The sequence below is a fragment of the Artemia sp. Qi Xiang Cuo genome, chromosome 9 (genome assembly GCF_049724085.1).
Source record: "Artemia sp. Qi Xiang Cuo chromosome 9, ASM4972408v1, whole genome shotgun sequence".
NCBI lineage: Eukaryota > Metazoa > Arthropoda > Branchiopoda > Anostraca > Artemiidae > Artemia > Artemia sp. Qi Xiang Cuo.
In genome coordinates, this window is record NC_142802.1 from 34,279,414 (window position 1) to 34,301,647 (window position 22,234).

General features: G+C 34.0%; 1 protein-coding gene across 1 annotated transcript in view; it reads left to right on the plus strand.

The window, feature by feature from the left end:
* Positions 1-22,234, plus strand: part of LOC148948592 (acetylcholine receptor subunit alpha-like 1) — a 202,996-nt gene that overhangs the window by 29,304 nt on the left and 151,458 nt on the right. Inside the window, exon 4 of the mRNA XM_089094483.1 lies at positions 19,595-19,704. Within this exon, the coding sequence (XP_088950609.1) occupies positions 19,595-19,704 (110 nt within the window). The remainder of the gene's footprint in view (positions 1-19,594; positions 19,705-22,234) is intronic.

The window sequence follows — 22,234 nt, forward strand, 5'->3', positions numbered from 1 at the left end:
TATTATTCGTGCTTTATATAAAGTAACAAAGATTAAGTAATAAAAGTAATAATTTTGAAATCAGAAGAAAGTACGGATTCTGTTGATGTTTGAATGATGTTGAAACTTTAAATGGATGAATGTGACGAAAAAGGATAATTGGTCTTTCTAAAAAGATGTTCTTGTCGATAGGTCAGTTAATTAATAATTCGAAGTGTTTAATCTTGAATGGTTTTAACAATAACCAATTTTAACAGTTTTAACCATTTAAACTAAATGAGGGGGAATTTGAACTAAACGAAAACACACTATACGCATGCAGATTGTCAAAAAGCCGTACCTCAAGAATTGAGATACGCCTTGAATTCTCAAGAATTCATGTTCTCAAGAATTGAGAACGTGGGAGGATCTTTCCATGGAGGATGTTTTCTTGGGGGAAAAGACATTTCTATGAAGGGGGCGGCGGATTTCCCAGCATTATTTAAAAAAACGATCAGAAATTAAATATAAAAAAACTAGTTTTTTCAACTGAAAGCAAGGAGCAATATTAAAACTTAAAACGAACATAAACTATTAGGTATATGAGGGGGTTCACCCCCTAGTCAATACCTCGCTCTTTACGCTAAAGTTTTTTTTAGTACTTGCAAAAGAGCTATCTATTCTAATTAAACGGCCTTTGTGATTAAGGGATTTGTGATTCGAACAAAATTCGAACTTTAGCGTAAAGAGTGAGGTATTGACTAGGGGGCGAACCCCCTCACATACGTGATTCTCCGAAAGTTTATACTTTCGGAGAATACATAAAGGGGAAGATCAATTTACAAAAAGGTAATATATGCATGTCACTGCTAACACTAATATCATTGCTACTTTTCTTATGCTACTACTGCTACTAAGCTACTCCAACTACTACATCAATTGCAACAAATTGTAAGACTTAAGGTATGAAGGAGAAAAGGGCGTCAAAAGAGTGTCATTGTCACACATTAACAGTATTTTTGGAACGGCTTAGCGTATAAAGGTGAAACTTCCGGGGCATCATAAAAGCGATGTTCAACTGACCAAAAGGGTATATGCACATGCTACTACCGCTATTATTACTCCTGCTACTCCTGTCACTACTACTACCAGTACAACACTAACACTGCGACTACTTTTACTATCGCCGAAACTACTATGATAATAGTACGATTAAGGCTAAGTGAAGGAAAATCAAATTTGAGAGAATATTGATGGCAAATTCGAACTAACAAAAAACACTATGTGCATTTAAATTGTCAAAATAGCGTTTCTTAAGAATTTATTTGTGTATTAAGTTGGAAGTCTCAGAGGACATTTAAAGGGGAAGATCAATTGACCAAAAGGCGATATGTTCGCACTGCTACTAATACCACAGCTACTGAATTATTTACTAGTTCTACCACTACATTACTATTTCTCCAACTACTGCTTCTCTCACAACTACTTGCAAGGTTAAGAGCTTTAAGATGAACATTTCAAGAAGTATATGAATATACAGGTTATCAAAAGAGCAAATCGACAATATCATAGCAATGGCTAATTGTATTATGTTGAGTAGTTATACTACTGCTGTGACTACTATTAAAACTATACCTAAGGGTTTGAAGGTGAAATTTTCAGAGAATATTCCTGAAAATTTTTGCTGTACGGATGACGACCTGCCATCAGTATGCAGGCTGTCAAAATTGTGGTAAAGCTTTCTAATTTAGTTAATTATTATTTTAGTAAAAATATATAAGACTTAAATATGAAGTTTGAAATACCACTTTTTGATTAAGATAAAGAACATATCCTGCTAAGTTCTGTTTAACCGGAAATTGAGAAAATACCACTTCCTAGCGAATACGTGGGAAGATGTGGTTGATAAAAATGTATAAAAGATACATTTTATCGGAAGGGAAAATCTTATACTAAATATATGTCGGACTGACCTCTGGTCCGTTGTTTTAGAATTACCTGGGGACTTTGTCTTATCATTGTAAGTGTCTAAGTATCTATTTATATATTATTGTTGTTTTTTTGGAGACTTGTGGTCTACTTGGGACAGCCAGTCCCAGTAGACAGAATATATCCGATTATATTATATGTTAAATGAATAAAGGTATTATATTTTCGGCAAACTACCTATGATCTACTTATAGCCTCTCGAATATACCCATTCAGAATGCCTTATCCGTTTAACCTGTATCTAATGAATGATACCAAATCTAAAGTCACGATTGGCAAGAATTGATATCCTATATTAAGGGAAAATAAACGTTTCTACGATTAAAGCACCCCAAATACCACAAAAAAATACTTCACAACAACTGGTGGTTGCTAGAAAAACTGGGTCGAGAAGGCTAGATAAAAATAGTAGATTGAAATAAAAATGGCTTTACCAGAGAAAAAAATTACTTCCCTATCAACAGTACTTGAAATTGCAAAAATTATACCAGAATACGCGGGAAATTCAGACGTAGATGAGTTTATTGAAAAATTGAAAATTTTTGACGAATTAACTGAGTCATTGGAGGATAAGGTTAAAGAGCATTGCGCTGCAGCCAGACTCAAGGAAAGTGCCCTTAAACTTTATGAGGCAATTAAGGAAAAGGAGCCCAAGAATATCAGTACTCTAATTGAATCTTTTAAAACAAGATTCATAGAGACAAGTATCTTCGAGAGGCTAAGAACAGAGGTAGTCACATTCGATACCTCAACTAGTATCAGGGAATATGCAGAAAAATTTTGTAGATCCGTGTGTTTACAATTAGAGAAAGGCGGAAATGACGAGACAGTACAGAAAGTACAACTACATACTTTTAAACTAGGGCTACCTAAAAATCTATTAAAACTAATATGATAACAGAAACCTTAAAATTCTGAGCCATATATAATAGTAGTCGAAACAGATTGACAAACTGTTGAAGATCGGAAAAAGATTGATCAAATTCTATAAAAACCTCTAGCAGACTACAACCGTAAAAAAGATCACAGAGGATATACCAAGATAATCTGTAAGAAGCTAGCTTAAAAGGCAATCAGGAGCAGTGGAGGCCGGGGATTAACGACAAGGGAAATCACCGACAGAGTGCATGATCTTGCGAAATTAACGGCTTAAAGATATATACAATATATGGATCCTCCCCCACCAAAGACAGATAGTTGGGGAACCAACAAGGACAGATCCAAAGTATTTAAAAATAACCAGGAAACAAACAAACAATTTAAGACAAAATTTTATTGCTATTATTGTAGCAAACCAAACCACTATGCAGCAGATTGCTGGCATAGAATACGCAAAGAAGGCCTGACGTACAAGACAAGACACCAATTCAGAACGCAGGGGAGAGAAATTTAGGAAGACAGGGAACAAATAATACTTGGCAAACACCTAATAATATTCCTGAATTCAGGCCTAGGAGGCAAACAGTTAACAATACCCAGGGTCAAAGTAGCAGCGCTGAAGAAAACTGGGATAATCCCAGAAATTTTTGGCCAAACAGTGGGCATTTAAACGGAGAAACCAGCCTGTAAGGGTCGACAGAGCTGTTTCCTTACAAAGACCCCTATATAGTTTAGAATGTTGTGATACAAATGCAGATAATAATAATTTACCGATTCTGCGTTGTTTTAAAATTGAGTGTTTTCAAAATTTACCATGTTTACTAGATACTGACGCATCTAAATCATTAATTCGAGAGGAAGTCTTTAATAGGTTTCCTCCTAGTGTCAAAAATCGAGTAAGCAGATGCCAAAATACCCTAACATCAGTGACAGGGCACAAGCTGACAATTTTGGGAGAACGTCCACTAAAATTTAGTGCAGGGGATAAAGAAATAATAGTAACAGTAATAATATGCAAGCAGCTACCATTTCTTTGTATTCTAGGAGTAGATGCCATCAGAAAATATGGGATTGTATGAAAACCCATATCCAATACAATCACAATAAATCAGGCAAATGAAAGTAATAAGCAAATTTGCGTAACAACAAATAAAGAAAGTGAAGATTTGAATTATAACATAAAAATAAGCCGAAAAATCACAATAGAAGGGGGAACGACAGCTCAAGTTCTAGCTAAATTAAATGAAAAAGAAGGAAAGTTTAAAACAATGGATGCCGTGATGGGGGGTTACATCCTACAGGAATAAACAATGAATTTCGTTGATAATCTAGTTATAAAAATTTAAAAGTGTATAACACACTTGAAACTATCAAACCTAAGTAATGATAAAATAAAACTGAACCAGATAAAACTTGGATCAGTAGAAAATATTTCAAATTCAGAAATAAAATCTCTAAACAGTCCAGAATTAAACATAAACTTCACTTCTAGCCACAAACATTTATCCTCCTTAAAACTTCAACCACAAGAAGAATATGGAATCGCGAAAACGGATTTTTGCAACAATTTGATTTAAAACTTTTACCGGAAAACGTAAAAACTAGGGTGGAAAATATTCTTTGGGATTTTAAATGGACTTTTGCAAGACACAAAGCAGATGACGGATTAACTCACTTAATCACGCACAAGATATCAACAGAGGGCCCTCCCATCAAAAAGTCACCGTATAAAACACCTTATCATTTAAAGCCATGGCTAGATAACCAAATAAAAGAAATGGAAGATCAGGGTATAACTAAAGAAAGCATTAGTGATTGGTGCTTTCCATTAGTAATAGTCAGAAAAAAGATAACACCTGGAGACTATGTATAGACTTTAGATTACTAAACGCCGTCACGATTAAAGACGTGATGAAGGTACCAAGAATTGATTCGATTTTAGATTCCTTAGGGGGTTCAAAATATTACACTAGTTTTGATTTAATAGCAGGAAATTGGCAAATCGCTTTAGATGCAGAAACTAAGCATAAGGCTACAGTAATCTTAGACGATGGGAGAACATTCACATTTGAACGGATGCCATTTGGCTTATCATTTAGTCCAAATTGTTTCAGTAGACTAATGAATTTGGTGTTAAAAGATAACGAACCAGGAAGGAAAAAAAATACCTTGGCTTATTTAGATGATGTAATTCTGTTTAATGAAAACCTGGAAGACCATTTTGACGTACTAGGAAAAACACTATACAAGTTTCAAATAGTAGGTTTAAAATTTAAACTCGAAAATCTAAAGATAGAGATACAAAAATTAGCTTTCCCTGGAAACCTGATAAACCAATTCGTTATTTTACCAGATCCAGAAAAAATTACAGTCATAGAGAAATTTTACAGCCTCTTAAACATCAAGAAAGCTGCTGATCAATTTGTGGGCTGTTAAGCTATTTTAGACGATATATTAAAAATTATGCCATAATAGCACAACCTTTGACAAACCTTTTGAAGAAATCAGGTAAATTCGAATGTCCAGAGGCTGCAAAACAAGCGCTAAATGAAATAAAAAGGCAATTATTACTGGCACCAATACTAAAACTACCAGATTTGTCACAAGACTTCTGTTTGCAAACAGATGCTTCGGGGTACGGTATAGAGGCCAGATTATTAAACATAAATTCTGAAGGAGTAGAATCAACAGTTCAATACGCCAGTAGGTCACTGACGGAAGCAGAAAAAAAATACTCGACTGTTGAAAGGGAGTGTTTAGCAGTTGTAATATTTACAGAATATTTTCGACAATTTTTACTTGGAAAAAAATTTATTTTACGATTAGACCAAAAATCATTAGTTTGACTACATGCGATACAAACTACTTCAACCCGGTTGACACGGTGGATACTACTTCTATAAGCACATTCGTATACCCAGTGTATATAATGAGCCGTAAACATACTCTATCAAACTATTTGTCACGAAATCCGGAAACGGAAGAAAATATTATAGCAACCTTCCAGAACGAACTGGAAGGGGTAAAAATAATGTCTAATGAAAATATTTCGAAGCATCAAAATAAAGATGATTTTTGTTTAGCAATGAAATCCTTTTTATCAAAAGGAACAGAACTGCCAGAGCACTTGAAAATTTTTTTAAAGGACTTAGATAATTTTGATCTGGACGAAAGTAAAAATCTTCTAGTAAGATACCATAGACCATCGCAAGAATATAGAAAAAATGACTTAAAAATTATTCCAATAATTCCAAAATCTCTGGAAGGAGAAGTTTTACAGATGGCACATGCAACGATTGACTGTCACATGGGAGAAGCAAAAAACTATGGGGAGACTGAAGGGAAATTTTCATTTTCCAAAAATGTACTTAAAAGTAAAAGCTTTTATAAAAAGCTGCCGAGAGTGTGACAAAACATGCCACCAGCACAGACCCCTAGGTATTAATTAAGTCGAAACCACACCCCTTAAGGGGCAGGAGAATAACCAACAATAGCCACGATGGGAACTGGGGACCCTTCACAGGCTTTTGAATAAGAGGGGAGATGCTCACTAACCATAGTCGACCATTTTAATTCATATTTATACGCTTTTCCAATTAAAGATGAAAAGACAAAAACCATTGCGAAAGTTTTGGCCAATCGCCTATTTCTAGAACACGGGATATTCCCTAGAGTTTTACTTAGCGACAATGGGCCTTGTTTTAGAGCCAAATATTAGACGAAATTACAGAATATCTGGGGGTTAGACGATGGTTTACCTCGTCTTACCTGGCAGCAGCTAATGGAAAGGTTGAACGTAAGCATAGAGAATTAGCTTACATGCTGGGAATACATGCAAGAGAGGAAAATGAAAATTGGGATGAATATTTACCATTTGTAGTCTTTGCAATAAATACGGTTTTTTCACGTACCTTAAAAGAAACGCCATTTTTTTGCAACATATAAGAGATCCCAGAATTTGTTTAGATGAAATACAAAATGACAGAATATAATACAACCTAGACCAACATAAACAAGACATGGTGATGCGAATGAAAAAAGTTATGGAATAGGTTAAAGACAATCTGGAAGATGCGAAAACAGAACAAAAAGAAAAATATGACAGAATAAGCAAAAATAAAACAAGTTACTGTTTAGGAGATTTGGTTTATATTTACAAAACAAATGTGGAAGGAACAAAAAAGTTAAAACCGAGATGGGAAGGACCCTACAGGATTATAAAAATTCTACCAAATAACTTAACATATGTTCTAAAGCATCAGTACAAGAAACAGGAAAAAATAGTGCACCATAAAATAATGAAAAAGGAATAATTTTCAAAACTGTGGAAAACAGAACCTTTATTTTCAGAAGAAGAAATAGAAGACACGATCTCACCAGTATATATCAGAAGACCATATGGATTTTATGACCTTTTTAACGACCACAACAATTGGAAGAAGTGGGAGGAATATTTACCCCAGTTTTGGCTGCAAACTTTCCACAACAAATTAGAAAAAAAGGAAAAGTTCAATATTCATCGGATACTAGCGACAAAAACGATAGAGAAGAGCTTCAAACACAACCTTCGGGTTTAAGAAATAATAAACAAGAGGTTAAATCCAAAGAGGAAGAAATATTGGAAGAAACCAAAGAATTATCTGATTTTCATACACTAGACTCACCTACAGTCTTAACGTAAAAATGGCTTTGGAACAAACGCCATCTACCAGACGCGAGCTAACAGAACGTGACACTGAAAATTCTTCTACAGAAACCGATATAGCTTAACCTGGGCCATCGTCAAGAAAACCTTCTTTGTGAGAAAAATTATGGAGAACAGTAAAGAAACCAAAGGGGCAGCAAGAAGTTCCTTTGTCAGCAGCACAAGTCGCTAAAACACTTATGAAAAAGGCCAAACATCAAGAGAAACAAAGGTTAAAGATATTTGACGTGGCAACAAAACATCACTCGGACTCAGAGCCTTGTAAGCCACACTATAGAAACCACGGAAAAACTTGTCAATATTATAAGGAAGAAAAGCAAAAATTTGGAGTCCAGAACTCGGACCAGGAAACGGAGAAAGGCAGAACAAGCGCAGCCCCCAGCAGATTAATATTTGAGTAAAACAATAATAAAAAAAAGATATTAAATAAAAATCAAACGAGTATAAAAGCCACTAAAGAAATACCTATATTTTATTTTTTAATCAGTATATAGATAACATCAAGTTTTCTTTCAAATATATATCGCCAGTTAAAATTATGAACGTCACATTCCAACGCCAAATTATTAGCTCCGATCTGAAGTGACATCTGAGGTTCCTGCAAAAATTTTGTTTCCGATACAAGATAAGACTTCACGAGCGGTGAAATGTCAAGACTTGTCAAAACGAATTAGGCTTCGCTTCAAAAATTAAAAAAATAAAGGGATAAGTAAGGCCACGTAACTTTAAAAAGGGTGTAGTGAACCTAATTAAATTATACATATTTAGAATCAGCATTAAAAGGCGATTCTTTTGATATGTATATTGAAAAAATCATGAAATGATATGTATATTTTCGGGGGGGGGGATAATAATAAAAAAAAAAAATCTGTTTGTTTTGAAGAAATTTAAAAATAATTATAATTGGAAAGGCAGTGAGGGTTTACATGAATCCGGACATGTACAGGCTAGCTGAAATCTTATTATAATTAGTTATAGTCTAAGAGAATATTTTTTTATTAGTTACAAATGGTAAAAAGAAAAAAAAGAAATTTTAAAGAAGCGCTATAAAGGTTTAAGCAAAACTTAGAATAAGCTTAAAAAGCAAAAAGAGAGCTAGGTAAAGGAAACGAAAAGCAAAAAAAAAAATTAAATAAATTATAACCTAAAAAAAAAACTTACCAGGAGGTAAAAGCCAACAACAAACTCCATTAAAAATAAGCCAAAAAGTATCCCCATGGTCGCAAGAATACCACAGTAGTTCGAGATAATAATTTTTACTCTAGCGATGTATTGGATCTGAGAAAACGAATTTGCACTGGAGATCCCTAGTTTAAATAATTTACTTTTACCTTTTCCAACCTAAACATCCAAATCCCAAGTCGTCGAACCCTAACAGAAACTAAACGTATCCACTTTTTATTTGAAAATAAAATATAACCTTTCACAACAAAAAACTCGCAGTAATGAACATAAATTCATTCTTGTACTTCTCCCAGATTCAAGCTTCTCAATAAACCACAGATAGTGAGCACCGCATTCAAAGTGATTTAGCCTTGCCAAGGGAACTATTGCCTCTCTTTCTTTGGCAAATAAAATAGTAATTAAAGCTAGGATAAAATTGGCAACCAGTATATCGTAAAAATTGCATTTTAAGGAAGAAATGAGAACTAGAAATTTCGGAGCAAAACTTAATTAAAAGCATTCAAAAAAAAAAATTAGCTGAAAAACTACCGTACGTAAAAAAAAGAAATATGGAGATAAGGATATATTCCTTGGAAAAGAACCACCTTTCTACTAAAGGGAAGAGCCTATGGGAAGATTGTAGCTAAAAATAAAGAGTGCAGATATACATAATATATTGTTGTGTTTCGTGTTCTTAATAAACCTATTAGATTGAACAGAATCACAAGGGAAACTGCTGTTGAACCTACCAGACGCTTTTTATGGTGATCAAGCACCAAATAAATATTACTGAGGTGAGGGCACAACAAGAAGGTAAGAAGTCAGAAAATTCCATCTCAAGCTTTTTCAAACTGATTCTCAAGCTACAAATTTAGCTATTGTTGAATATAATTTTGAAAAAAAAATATATATATTCTCTTAGAAAAGGATAAACCTTGAATATGTGAATGACTACTGTTAAACCTAGTATTATGCAAAAAAAACTTGTCTCAGGTTTTTGAAAACTCTTGAGCACACGTAGCGCGTAGCGCATAGACGTAGTGTGAGTTTTTTTTGTGCATCATAGGGCATAGAACTTTAATTATATTTGCAAACTCATGTTACTAAGAAATGAACAAGAAATCGCTCCCCGGAAAAAAATTACTTTCCTAGATGGAAATAGAAAGAACCACTTATTATAAAGGCTTATTAGCCTAGACTTGGGGGTATTTCATAACTACTATCGTGGTTCTGGGATTGTTTATATGGGATCTTAAATTTTGGTATAATATGAAACATCAAACCCTCGGGGGGAAGGATATAAGAAACCCTGTCTGCGCAAAACCATAATCTAACGTTAAAAAAAAACTTATGTACAACCGCAGACAATTCGATTGGCACTATGATTTCATGAATATGAAAGTAAAAGAGAAATCTATGATTGATATTGAAGAGATTTTATTACTGTGTCATCAATAATACTTGTTACTAATGTAAATAAATTCGCAATTCGAGTGTTTACGGGAAAAAAAAAGAGTTATACCACTTTTTAAGTTGCTTTGCGAAAAATCGACGTTTAAAAAAAAAGCATGATACTTTAAAGTATTTTTGTTACTTAACATAATTGTGTAAGTTATTACACAGTGCTTATATATATATGTATATATACTATATTTTTATCAACTTTAAGTTTTAACTAGTGATTTAATGTTTATGTAAATGTTTGACCTCGAGTCAACATATTAAAAATTTTTATATGTGAAATAATCAGTTTAGTATTAAGTTTGAAAGAATAATCCAGCAAGGAACATAATGTTTCGATTTAAGCGTGTTTCGATTATTTTTGGAGTGATTAAAAAAAGTGAAGAAAGTAATTAGAGTAATTAACTTTCGAATGCATTGATATATACGAGAATTGGGTGTTTCATTCTGCTATATATGTAAAAATGTATGCTTTATATGTATACTAATGTGGATATTTATTTTAGATACAGTATTAGCTAATTTTTTTTTAAATCAAATTTTTCGTAGCATCTTTCGTATCCATTTTTCCTTCAATCATATATTGACACATTTTTGGGAAGTAACAAATTTTGAAGACACTTCAAATATATCCTGATACTATCATCGCTAACTCAATCAACTGAAATTTTGGAGACTATAGCGGTAGTTCAGACTTTACTACAAGTTTGTCAAAAAGTGAGATAAAAACAGAACTTAATTTAGGCCTCGAAAATGCGCTTCATAGCCAAATGGCTTATGTTATTGAAATATATGAAAATGCTTTGTGCTGAAAGAAAAAAAATAATATATGTGAAAATTTAAAAGTCAATAATGTTATATGTAATTTACCCAAGGCATTTCTTAAACAAAAAAAATAATAATAAACGGTATATCAACCACATCACACAGATAAATTAAATTATTAATGGGAATTAAATTTAAACTTAAAAAATTCATAAAACTTTTCTAATATAAATCTAATTCAAGCAAAACCACTAACGTTGTGTATAAGCCGCTTTGATTCAATTAAAAAAGACGATGCATATTAAGAGGGTAACATGTTAATCGTTGGTCCTAGATAAAGATAAAAAAAGAAACAATGATAAATTCAAAATTGTAATCCTTCGACAAAAAAAAAAAAAAAAAAAAAAAACGTGGCCAAAAATGGACAAGAAACATAAACCGAAGGAAAACCAATTATGGTAGATGCAAAAAATTACCCAAAGATGGCAGCAAAATAGCTGTAAACGAAATTAAGTTGTTTTAAAAGCAAAATATTGAGATTTGGGACAATTTTTCTGTAAATGGGGAGTATTGTGGTAAAGCTCTCTAATTTAGTTAATTATTAATTTAATAAAAATATTTAAGACGTTAATATGAAGTTTTGAAATACCACTTTGTGATTAAGATAAGGAACATATCCTGCTAAGTTCTGTTTAACGGGAAATTGAGAAATTACCACTTCCTAGCGATTTAGTGGGAAGGAATGGTTGAGAAAAATGTATAAAAGATACATTTTATCGGAAGGAAAAATCTTATACTAACCTTATGCCGGACTGACCTCTGGTCCTTTGTTTTAGAAATACTTTGGGACTTTGTTTTATCATTGTAAGTGTCTAAGTATCTATTTATATATTATTGTTGTTTTTTTGGAGACTTGTGGTCTACTTGGAACAGCCAGTCCCAGTAGACAGAATATATCCGATTATATTATATGTTAAATGAATAAAAGGATTGTATTTTAGACAACCTCTCTACAATCTATCTTTAGCCTCTCGAACATACCCAGTCGGTACGCCTCATTAGTTCGGCCATAGCCTGAGGCACGTTACCAAAGTTTAATTACCTTAGGGCCATAGTTTATCTCCCCTATAAAGGGAGAATAAAGGCATCTACAACTACAACCCCCCCCCCCAATACCACAAAAAAATACTTCACAACAAAAGGGCATATCAGCAATTTTTGAGGAACAGTTACGTGTGTGAAATTAAAACTTACAACGCTTGTTGTGGGGGATTTTGAACTAACCTATAGACAATATTTGCATCATAATACTACTGCTTCTACTCCTACAACACCTACTACTACTGCTATTATTATTATTTTTGCTACTACTACTACTACTACTAAAGGTATTAAGGCGAAAATTTTGAGCAATATTGTAACTATATTTAGATAGATTTAATCGCACTATGCCCAAATAGGTTGTCAAGAGGACGTATCAGCAATGCGTCAGGACCGGTTCATGGTATTAAGTTAAAAATTTCATCGTGGGTTGAAGGGGATGTTGAAAAAATGTGCTATGTACATACTGCTACCAATGCTACTGCTGCTACTACAACTATTGCTACTACACAAGCTAAGGGAATTAAGGTGAAGCTTTCAAGGAATATTTAGGCGGTTGCGGGACTTAATCAAAATGAACTATGATTATGTAGATTGTCAATAGGGTGACAAAGCAATATTACAATAACAGCTTACATTACTAAGTTAGACATTTCAGGGTAAGTTGTGACAGATTTTGAACTAGCCAGAGGACACTATGTGTATACTTTTGATACTTCTTCTACGGTTACTGTAATTAATGACAATAAAAGCATCAAGTTGAAGCGTTTAAGGGGATTTTCAATTAAACGAAAAAACTATATGCATGCAAGTTTTAAAAGGGCATATAAGCAATATCATAGGTAGCGCTGCTATCATATTATAGCAAGTAATATCAATGATATTTGAAGAAGCTAATTTGATTGGAAATTCAAACTTCTAGTCCCCTTTTTGAGATTCAAAAATAATTGAAGGGCAGTCAGTCTCCTCTTTAGCTCATAATTTTCCAAAGACTTCAAATCCCAATTTAAGATAGCCGTTTTGTTCAGCATAGCTGAACAGTCTTGTAACTGTATCTTTAAGGCTATTGCGTATCTCACCTCCCCCCCACAGTTATTCAATTTGCTCATTATGTTTAGAAACTAAATGTTACCTTAAGATTAAACCAGTTAGTACTGTATGTATGCTGATTGCCAATATGACATCTCAGCAATATCCCAAGAACGACTGAGGGTATTATGTCCAAATTTTGGGGAATATATTATTACTTCTGCTCTTAAAATTTAACTAAAATCAAAAGATTGTAAGTGTATCCGAGTTATCAAAGAGCTTAGATATATTTAGATTTCTTTGCGAATGGTATCGAGCTTTATTTTTCAGGTGGACTAGAGGATATATAAAACTAAATTAAACAGTACTATTTATATCCAGATTTTTAAACGTGTGGGTGTTGTTGAAAATTACAGAAAAATTTTCGCAAGCTTTCCAAGAGCAGGCCAAACTATATATTCTTAACAAAAAACCGAAAATATTTAAACTATTATTTTCTTTTTTCCCGAAAAGATTATGTCAATATAAAACGAATGGAAATTAATTAAAAAAAAACTTTTTGCAAAAAACAAGTTTTTCAAAGAAAAGTAAAGAACTCCATTAAGCCAAAAATGATCAAAAATAAAATAGAATAATCTACCAAGCGTGAAACTACCACGCTTCGTAGTTTCACAAATGAGCATCGATAAATAAATGAAACCCAAAACGAACAGAAACTACAATAAATAACCAAGTCAAACTTAGAACGAGCAGAAATTAACAGGAGTAGGGATTAAAACCCAATGCCTTCCCAAGTCCTGAACAAAATTTGCACTTTACTGAAAAAAATATTAATTGTGTTCACTTTTACTTTAAAAACAAATACTATCAATATCTTAAGGAATAAATATCAGCAGATGTATATTAAACTGACAATGCACCTCATTTTTTCAGATCACTCAATCAATCAATTGAGTCAATCAATCAATAAATCAATCAATTGATTGATTTCAAATCAAATCAATTTCTCCAACCCCACTGCAACACCAGAGTGCTCACCAATGCCCAATTTTCGCTTCAATCAGACTTTTGGAGTTTTCTTCCCGAGACCTAATAAATGTCGAGGGAAAACTCTTCTTTAAAAAAGGAATACTTACATCTTATTAAAAATTCCCTGACGTATTTACGTATTTTCAATCTTATTTTGATTTATTTGAGTTCTGTCTCTATGATTTATTTATTGTGTTTGTTCATTTTGTTGATTTATTACCGTCTTCATTCTCACTCTTTTTTTGTATTTACTTGTTTTTGTCTCTTTGGAATTTATTTGTTTTTTTCTTCATTTGGTTTTTCGGCTCACACAAGCTATGCTTTTGAGTCAAAGCTATTTAACAGATTATGTCTTTTTGAAATAATAAATTGATTGATTGATTGAGCAGTAGTAGTGGCATTAGAAATGATAGTGGTAGCATTGGTAGCAGCAGTAGAAGTGGTAGCATGAAAAGTTCATTTTGGTTTGATCAGCATCCTCCTCAAAATGCCACGAAAGTTGACACTCTGCATCAGTGCTCTGCATGCACATAGTCTACGAAAAATTAAGCAAGAAAAGCAGGTTTTAATTTTTGTAAAGCAGTGAATACAATAAAATAAATACCTAATTAAACAAAAATACTCCGAAAATATCGGCCCCACGTCCGGGAGCCTTTCTCAACGGAAAAGAAAATCAAACAAAAAATGTTCTTTTTAAAAAAAACTTAACTTAAATCAAAATAAAACATACTAAACACATATAGAGAAAAAAATATATAAATAAATAGGAAACAAAACTCACATATTAAATAAACACTTCCATGTACTGGCGTATAAACAAAATCGAATGTCTATAATGATTCAAACTTGCCTCCTCACAGTATATAAATGGAGATCTATCAAAAAATGAAAAATATACTTATACTTAAACCAAAACAGTAAAGGTCAGCTAACCCCCGGCCCATGACCCCTAATTAAATCTCACAAGTTCATTAGCCAATTTTTGAACTATTTACTGAACGGATTCGTTGGCTTGCAAGCTTAGCTGCAGTTCGTTTACTTTTTCCAGCATTTAACCCATTCTGATGTTTGTTCGCAAGGTCGTCTTTTGTTTCATAACTATCATTAAGATCAGTAAAGGTCGAAAATCTTATCTGTTTTTTAATTAAACTATTATAAATTGAATTGATCCTAAATTCCCCTTCATCTCTATTGATACTAATACCCTCTGATATTATCTTTTTTATTTCTATAATTATCTTGAAGCTTTGTAAAAGTCCTAAAGACGTATCTACTACTGTTGTTTGATCACATAAAATAGTGTGACGAGGAAAATTATAAACATTTTCTGCCACAGCTGACTCAAAAGTTTCCGGTGTTTTATTTTGTTTTAGAGAGCAATCTATGGCATTCTTGTGTTGCTGTAGCCTATTTTCTAAAATCTGTTGTGTTCTTCCCACATAAAATTTACCACGAGAGCATGGAATTTTGTATACTCCCTTTTGCATGTTTCTCGGTACCTTGTCTTTCCCCTTATTTAACAAAGAGCTTGTAGTTTGTTCTGATTTAAATGCTGTTTTTACATTATGTTTTTTTAATTCTCTTCTTAATTTATGTGACAATAATTTTTGTGACAGCTCAGCTTGCAAGCCAACGAATCCGTTCAATTTAAAATTCAAAAATTGGCTAATGAACTTGTGAGATTTAATTAGGGGTTATGGGCCGGGGGATAGCTGACATTTATTGTTTTGGTTTAAGTATAAATATATTCTTCATTTTAGATAGATTTCCATTTATATACTGCGAGAAGGCGAGTTTGAATCATTATAGACATTCGATTTTGTTCATGCGCCAGTACATGGAAGTGTTTATTTAATATGTGAGTTTTGTTTCCTATTTGTTTATATTTTTCCTTTTGTTTTTTTTTCTTTCTCTTTAAGCGTTTAGTATGTTTTATTTTGATTTAAGTTAAGTTTTGTTAAAAGAACATTTTTGTTTCATTTTCTCTTTTTTTCCGTTGAGAAAGGCTCCCGGACGTGGGGTCGAAATATTCGGAGTATGTTTGTTTAATTAAGTGTTTATTTTATGGTATTCACTGCTTTATAAAAATTGAAACCCGTTTTTCTTGCTTAATTTTTCGTAAATAGAAAAGCAGTGTGGTTTAAGAAATTATTTATGCACATAGTCTCTTTTAATTTAGTTCAATATCCCTCTCGACATTCCCAGTAAGTTTCCTCTTAATACCCTTAGCCTTAGAATTAGTAATAGCAGTTGTAAAATCCCCTTCATTATATCATGTAAGTTACAAGTGAGCACCCTAAGATGTTCCTGGCATACTTTCGATAGTCCTTTGTGACCCTTTGCATGCAAGTATTGTGTTTCGGTATAATTCCATCTTACCCTTAACATTCCCTTTTTTCACCTTTATAACCAAAGTCTTTGAAGCAGCAGTAGTAATAGTGGTAGCTGCAGTAGCAGTAGCAGCAGTAATATTATGCACATAGTGACTTTTGGTTAGTTCAACATTCCCCTCAATATACTCTGAAAGCTTCAACTTAATGATCAAAGTTGCTTTGGAGATATTGTTGATAGGCCTTTTTGATAACCTGTAGGCACATAGTACGTTTTGATTTAGTTCAATATTACCCTCAACATTGCCTTAAAGTTTCACCTTAATACTCTCGGTCTTACTAGCAGCAGTAGCCGTGGCAATACTACTAGTATTAGCAGTAGTCATAATAGTAGTAGCAGTAGTAGTAGTAGTAGTAGTAGTAGTAGTAGTAGTAGTAGTAGTAGTAGTAGTAGTAGTTGTAGCAGTAGTAGTTGTAGAAGTAGAAATAGTAGTAGCAATAGTAGTAGTAGCAGTAGGAATAGTAGTAGTAGTAGTAGTAGTAGTAGTAGTAGTAGTAGTAGTAGTAGTAGCAGTAGTAGTAGTAGTAGTAGTTGTAGTGGTGGTGGTAGTAGTAATACTAGTGGTAATAGTAGTAGTAGAAGTAGTAGTAGTAGTAGTGGTAGTAGTAGCCCTAAGAGTAGTAGTTGTATTATTAGTTGTGTATTAATAGTAGTAGTAGTAGCACTAGTAACAGTAGTATGCACACTGTGCCTTTTGGTTAGTTTTTCATCCCCCTTAACATGCCCTGAAAGTTTTAACCTAGTACCCTTAGCCATTCTTGAGATACTATTGATACGCCCTTTTGAAAACGTGCGTGCAAAAAGTGTATTTTGATTTAGTTCAACACCCCCTCAGCATTCCCTGACAGTTTCACCTCATTACCCTTACCCTTAAAGATAGTAGGAGTAGCAGCAGCAGTAGTAGCAGCAGTAATAGTAGTGTATATGGCTACTTCAACATCCCCCTTAACATACCGTCAAAGTTCAAACTGATATACCCTATTGACAACTTGCTGGTACCTAGTCATTTTTGAATTAGTTGTACATCCCCCTCAACATTCCTTGAAAGCTTCACTTTAATACTAGTAGCCTGTTTGGAGACCCAAGATCAACCATGCTAGTATCTGTTACTGGCAAAAATTTTCCCAGTAACAAATGCTATATGTCAATTACGGATAAATTATTAACCTTAGCCCCTTACCCCAAAGCCTGAGGGGGCTTTTGTCATACCAAAAGGCATAGCTAATGGCTATTCAATTTTGCTGAACTTAATGGCTATCTCAAAATTTCGGTCGGATATCTATGGGGGAAGGAGAGGAAAAACGACATATGAGAGGAAAAGTTGGTTGTTCTTCAATCACTCTTCATCCTTTAAAGAGGCACTAGAACTTTCCATTTTAAATAGAAAGAGCCCCCTCCAAAGTTTCTACGACAGTCTCTTCCATAGACAGTGGCTAGATCAAACCTATTGCCTCACCTATGAACGGGAAGATGGCGGAGTTTTCCCAATCTCCCTGTACATGTTGGTTTTCTGAATGTCTGTGGGGTAGTGATAGCAGCGGGTTTCCAGCAAGTGTGGGGAAAAGCTGCATGAATCTCAGACGATATGCCATACTCATTATTGGACTTTTGCTGTTTGAGATTTGACATGGCGCTGATCTGTCGTATTTATTTTTCGTGGCTCTTTAAAATCAGAGGATCGTAGTTTTCTCACAGCTAAAAGTCAGTCGCAAAGGGGCTCAGAAGCTAACTAAAGTAAATTTTTCCATCACTGTACTTTTTGGGTGCAATCGACTTTTGTCTTCCCTTGTCTGTTCCTTAATAGTTTTGGCAACACTCGACTACTCCATGGATTCTTACCCATCAGCAGCAGGGATACCTTTGAACTATCACTCTGCCTGAATGAATAAGAGCATCCAAGTATACCAGATTCACCTTCAGCAACAGTTGTGTTAAACTACAGCCACATTGTTTTGTGCCTGTCACATCGGTGGATATTGTATCGAATCTGTTTCGGAGCTGAAGGAGAAACCCATGTTTCGTTTCATCAGGATCTAATTTGATGATGTTTGGTGCCTGCTTCTAATTTTCAAAACTTGACGCTTTCTTAGAAGTCAAGAAAAACGAAAGCTCAAATCTAGATAGACTGCAGATTATATACCAAATCCTCATTAGAATTTCATATAGTCATTTGCTGATATAAGCAATACTGTGACCATTGAACAAACACGAATGTTTTGAGGTTCATTTGAGTTAGCTAGTGTATTTTTTTTCTTCTTCGAATGTAGTGTTTTGACCAGTTTGGTCATTAATGACATAAATATTTTTATTTATACGAGTAATGAGCATACATTTAAAACCCGAATCACGGAAACCGGGGAGATGGTTCAGAGTGGTATTCATCCCTGCCAAAATGTCAAGATTTGATTACTTTTCCTGTCAATGGTTATATTGCGAACATTTTTAATATTTCTGTTTTTTTTTTGTTTTTTTTTCTTTTGAGCGTCCTAATCCGTAATATCGGGTGCATGTTCAAGTTCCAAAACAAGTTCTTCCATAAATAGTTGTTAAAAATACCATCAGTGATTTTGTTTTGCTATTTGACACTATTTACTTGCGATTTGTCATCCATAAGCATTTCATTCCAAATAGACAAGGTGAGTCTCAGCTCTCAAGTAAATACAAATAGGTTTACTGTAGGTGACTGAAAATAGGACACTTGAAAAAATAACTTGGATTTACATAAAATGACAATAGTGTTTTAACATGCTAATTGACTTACTCAATTTACGTGTTTTAGAAGGTTTGAGCTCATTCACAAACTCGTCATAATCTTTTTGGGCTCCTTACTACTGTACTGCTTTTATAATTTACGAACATTATAGTATGCAACCATAAAGTTAGACACACGGTGATTATTAAGCCTTTCAAATAGGTGTACTTTATCTTTGATCATCTTAAATTGCAAATCATGTAAAGCAGAACAGAAGTTCTGAATATTTTGTTGCAAATCTGCGTAAATACAGCCTTTTTTATTATGTTATTTCTGGAAACTATCCTTCTTTTGATGCTTAAGAGCTCAAGAGCTTGATAAAAGCCTTCAATGATGACAACTTGAACTCTTCTCTTTCTTTTCTTTCTCAGGAATGGGTAGATTACAAACTCAAGTGGGAACCAGAGGACTATGGTGGGGTGAAATATTTACACGTGCCTTCTGATGCTATTTGGCTTCCAGATATTGTCTTATATAATAAGTATGTATTTTTTGTTTCTTTTCTGTTTTTTCTTTTTGCTTTTTTCTTGTCATTATCAATAGGAGTGAGTATTCTGCCACTAATGAGCAGAAACCCGTATTTTCAAAAAGATTAAATTCTGGTTACTTTTAATTGAGTTTTTGTAGTAGAGCTAAAAAAAGAAGTTCAATAGGATTAAAAACAGAAGCAAGTTCTTAGACACGCTACAATTCCAGTTATAACTCAAATGAAATGAGCATCTAAAAGATGGATTCTTGTTCATACTGAGTTTGACTTTCTTCAGAAGTTCATTGGATCTAAATTCTAACATCATTATTTACCATTAAAAAGCTGTGCTCCTTTTTGTTTATTTTTGTTTGTATCATTATTGACAACAATTTTGTTATCGAACAGTTCATGGTATTAACCGTTAAGCAAAGAAGGCCCATGCCAATGGTATACAGAAATCCAAGAAAAACAAAGCTTTGATAATATAAACAGAACATAAACAGGATTTGATTTTTGATCAAATTGACTAAAGGGGACAACCCCACAAGGCAACACAATATATTATTGAATACTGAATATTCAAAACTTTGTATTAGAGGCTTCAATTTTCTACATGCAAAACACGAAATTCTACACATTCCCACGAAACATGGTCACAAATGTATTTTGATTTGCTTTCCGTTTTTTAAGGGGGCTATAATGGAGCTGGTAGGCATGAAATACAAGAATGAGACACAAATTAGGATAGGATTACGTTAGAATGAAATTGCACATCTTTCGTGCCCTTTTTTAGTAGCACAGGAGACCCTGAAACAGAGAAGTGCCAATATTTGCCATTTTGTTCTGCAAAACAAAAATGTCGGCCTAGCTTTTGCCAAAAAACTATCAAGGGATGGTTCTGAGTTAGCCAATCAGTTAATAGCTATTGAAAAGGTATATACACAGCCTCATATTTTCAGGGGCAAATCTACCGGACAGTGGATCATTTTTCCACAAAAAGAACTGCAATTATATAGAACGCATTGTGCAATTTCACTAACTGTTATACAGTATGACCTGCGGTCATAAAAACTGCTTGGGACAGCGGACGACTATGTGACTGTTGTCTGTGCCACTCAATTTTCCAGTAAGATCCTCATTGTTAAAATCAAAATTATTATCACTAAAAAAAAAGGGTAAAAAACGTAAAAGTAGTGGTGCCTTACTACTTTTAAACGGAGCCCATACCCTTCGAATCCCAATCCGGACTTTTTTTAAATTTGTAGGTATTAGGCATTCCCTGGGAGCTCTCGGAAAATACCGATGGATTTTAAACCAAGCCCTCTGACGTCACAGCATCCACAGGGGAAATAACAATGGATTTCTACCGCAGCCCTGTTACGGTGTGCCACACACCCTCGCGCATTAAATAGGTTCATAGTATTTCTCTGACGTCACGACAGCTATAGGCAAAATAACATTGAATTTGAAAGTCATGCCCTCTGACGTCACAACACCCCTGGCAAAATTACTGTGAGAGCCCTGGAAAGACTCCCACCCCAGGCAAGTATTCCAGGTGATATGACACAATATAATTCATTGGAATGTGTTCGAGGTAATAGAAAAGTAATAAGAACAAGGGGAATTCCTTGCACCTGTTCAATGCGGTCAGCTGTTTTCTACCGGACTGCTCTCATGTCACGGCAGAGATAGGGAAAAAAACATTGAATTTTAAGAACATCCACAGAGAAATGAGCATTGGATTCTAAACGCACAGATAGGAACATTAGCATGGTATTTCAAGCGCGTGTTTTGTCACGGTACACACATCCGTTTCAAGCGTATGTTTCGTCAAGGTACACACTCCATGTCCGTGAGAGCCGAGCTTCTAGGCGAAATTCTCAGGTGTTTTTTACCTATACATGTCTAGCCGAATTTCCAGGTGTTTTCATTTCCCCCGTTACATGTCTAGCCACTTTTACAGGTGGTAGAAGCCATTTTGTTTTCCCTATGTTGGAATCACATGACTTTTCCCAGAATCTAGGTGTTCCATCGAGAATAGAAGATCCCTGTGTGTTTTAACAATGGTATGAATACTCATGGGAGGGAGAGTTCCTCATCAGTATTCATTTGAAGCTATAGTGTGACACAACCAGCCATAAAAATAATGGACAATTCGCATTCCTACCTAGAAGTAAGTCACTTTCTTTAGTATTTCCTATACCCCTCCCAAAAAACCTTCCACACAGATTGCTTATATTCGTTTTAAAGCATATAATAGCCTCTTTTTACTGCGTAAAAACTCCCTCCCCCATCCGTTAACAATGTATCCTTTCAAAGGAAATAATTCCTTTCGCTAAATATGTACAATTTTCCTGTTTTTGCTATTTCAATGCACTTCCCGTATTCTACCTAAAGGGTAAATTCACGTACGTCAACTTTTGACTTTTGACATTAACATGTTTCCCTTTTTTACTTTAAGCCGTAATAATGGCTTATAGATCAAGCTGGATTAAACATTTCCGTTAACAGGTATATTGATGTAATCCTGTCTGGAAAATCT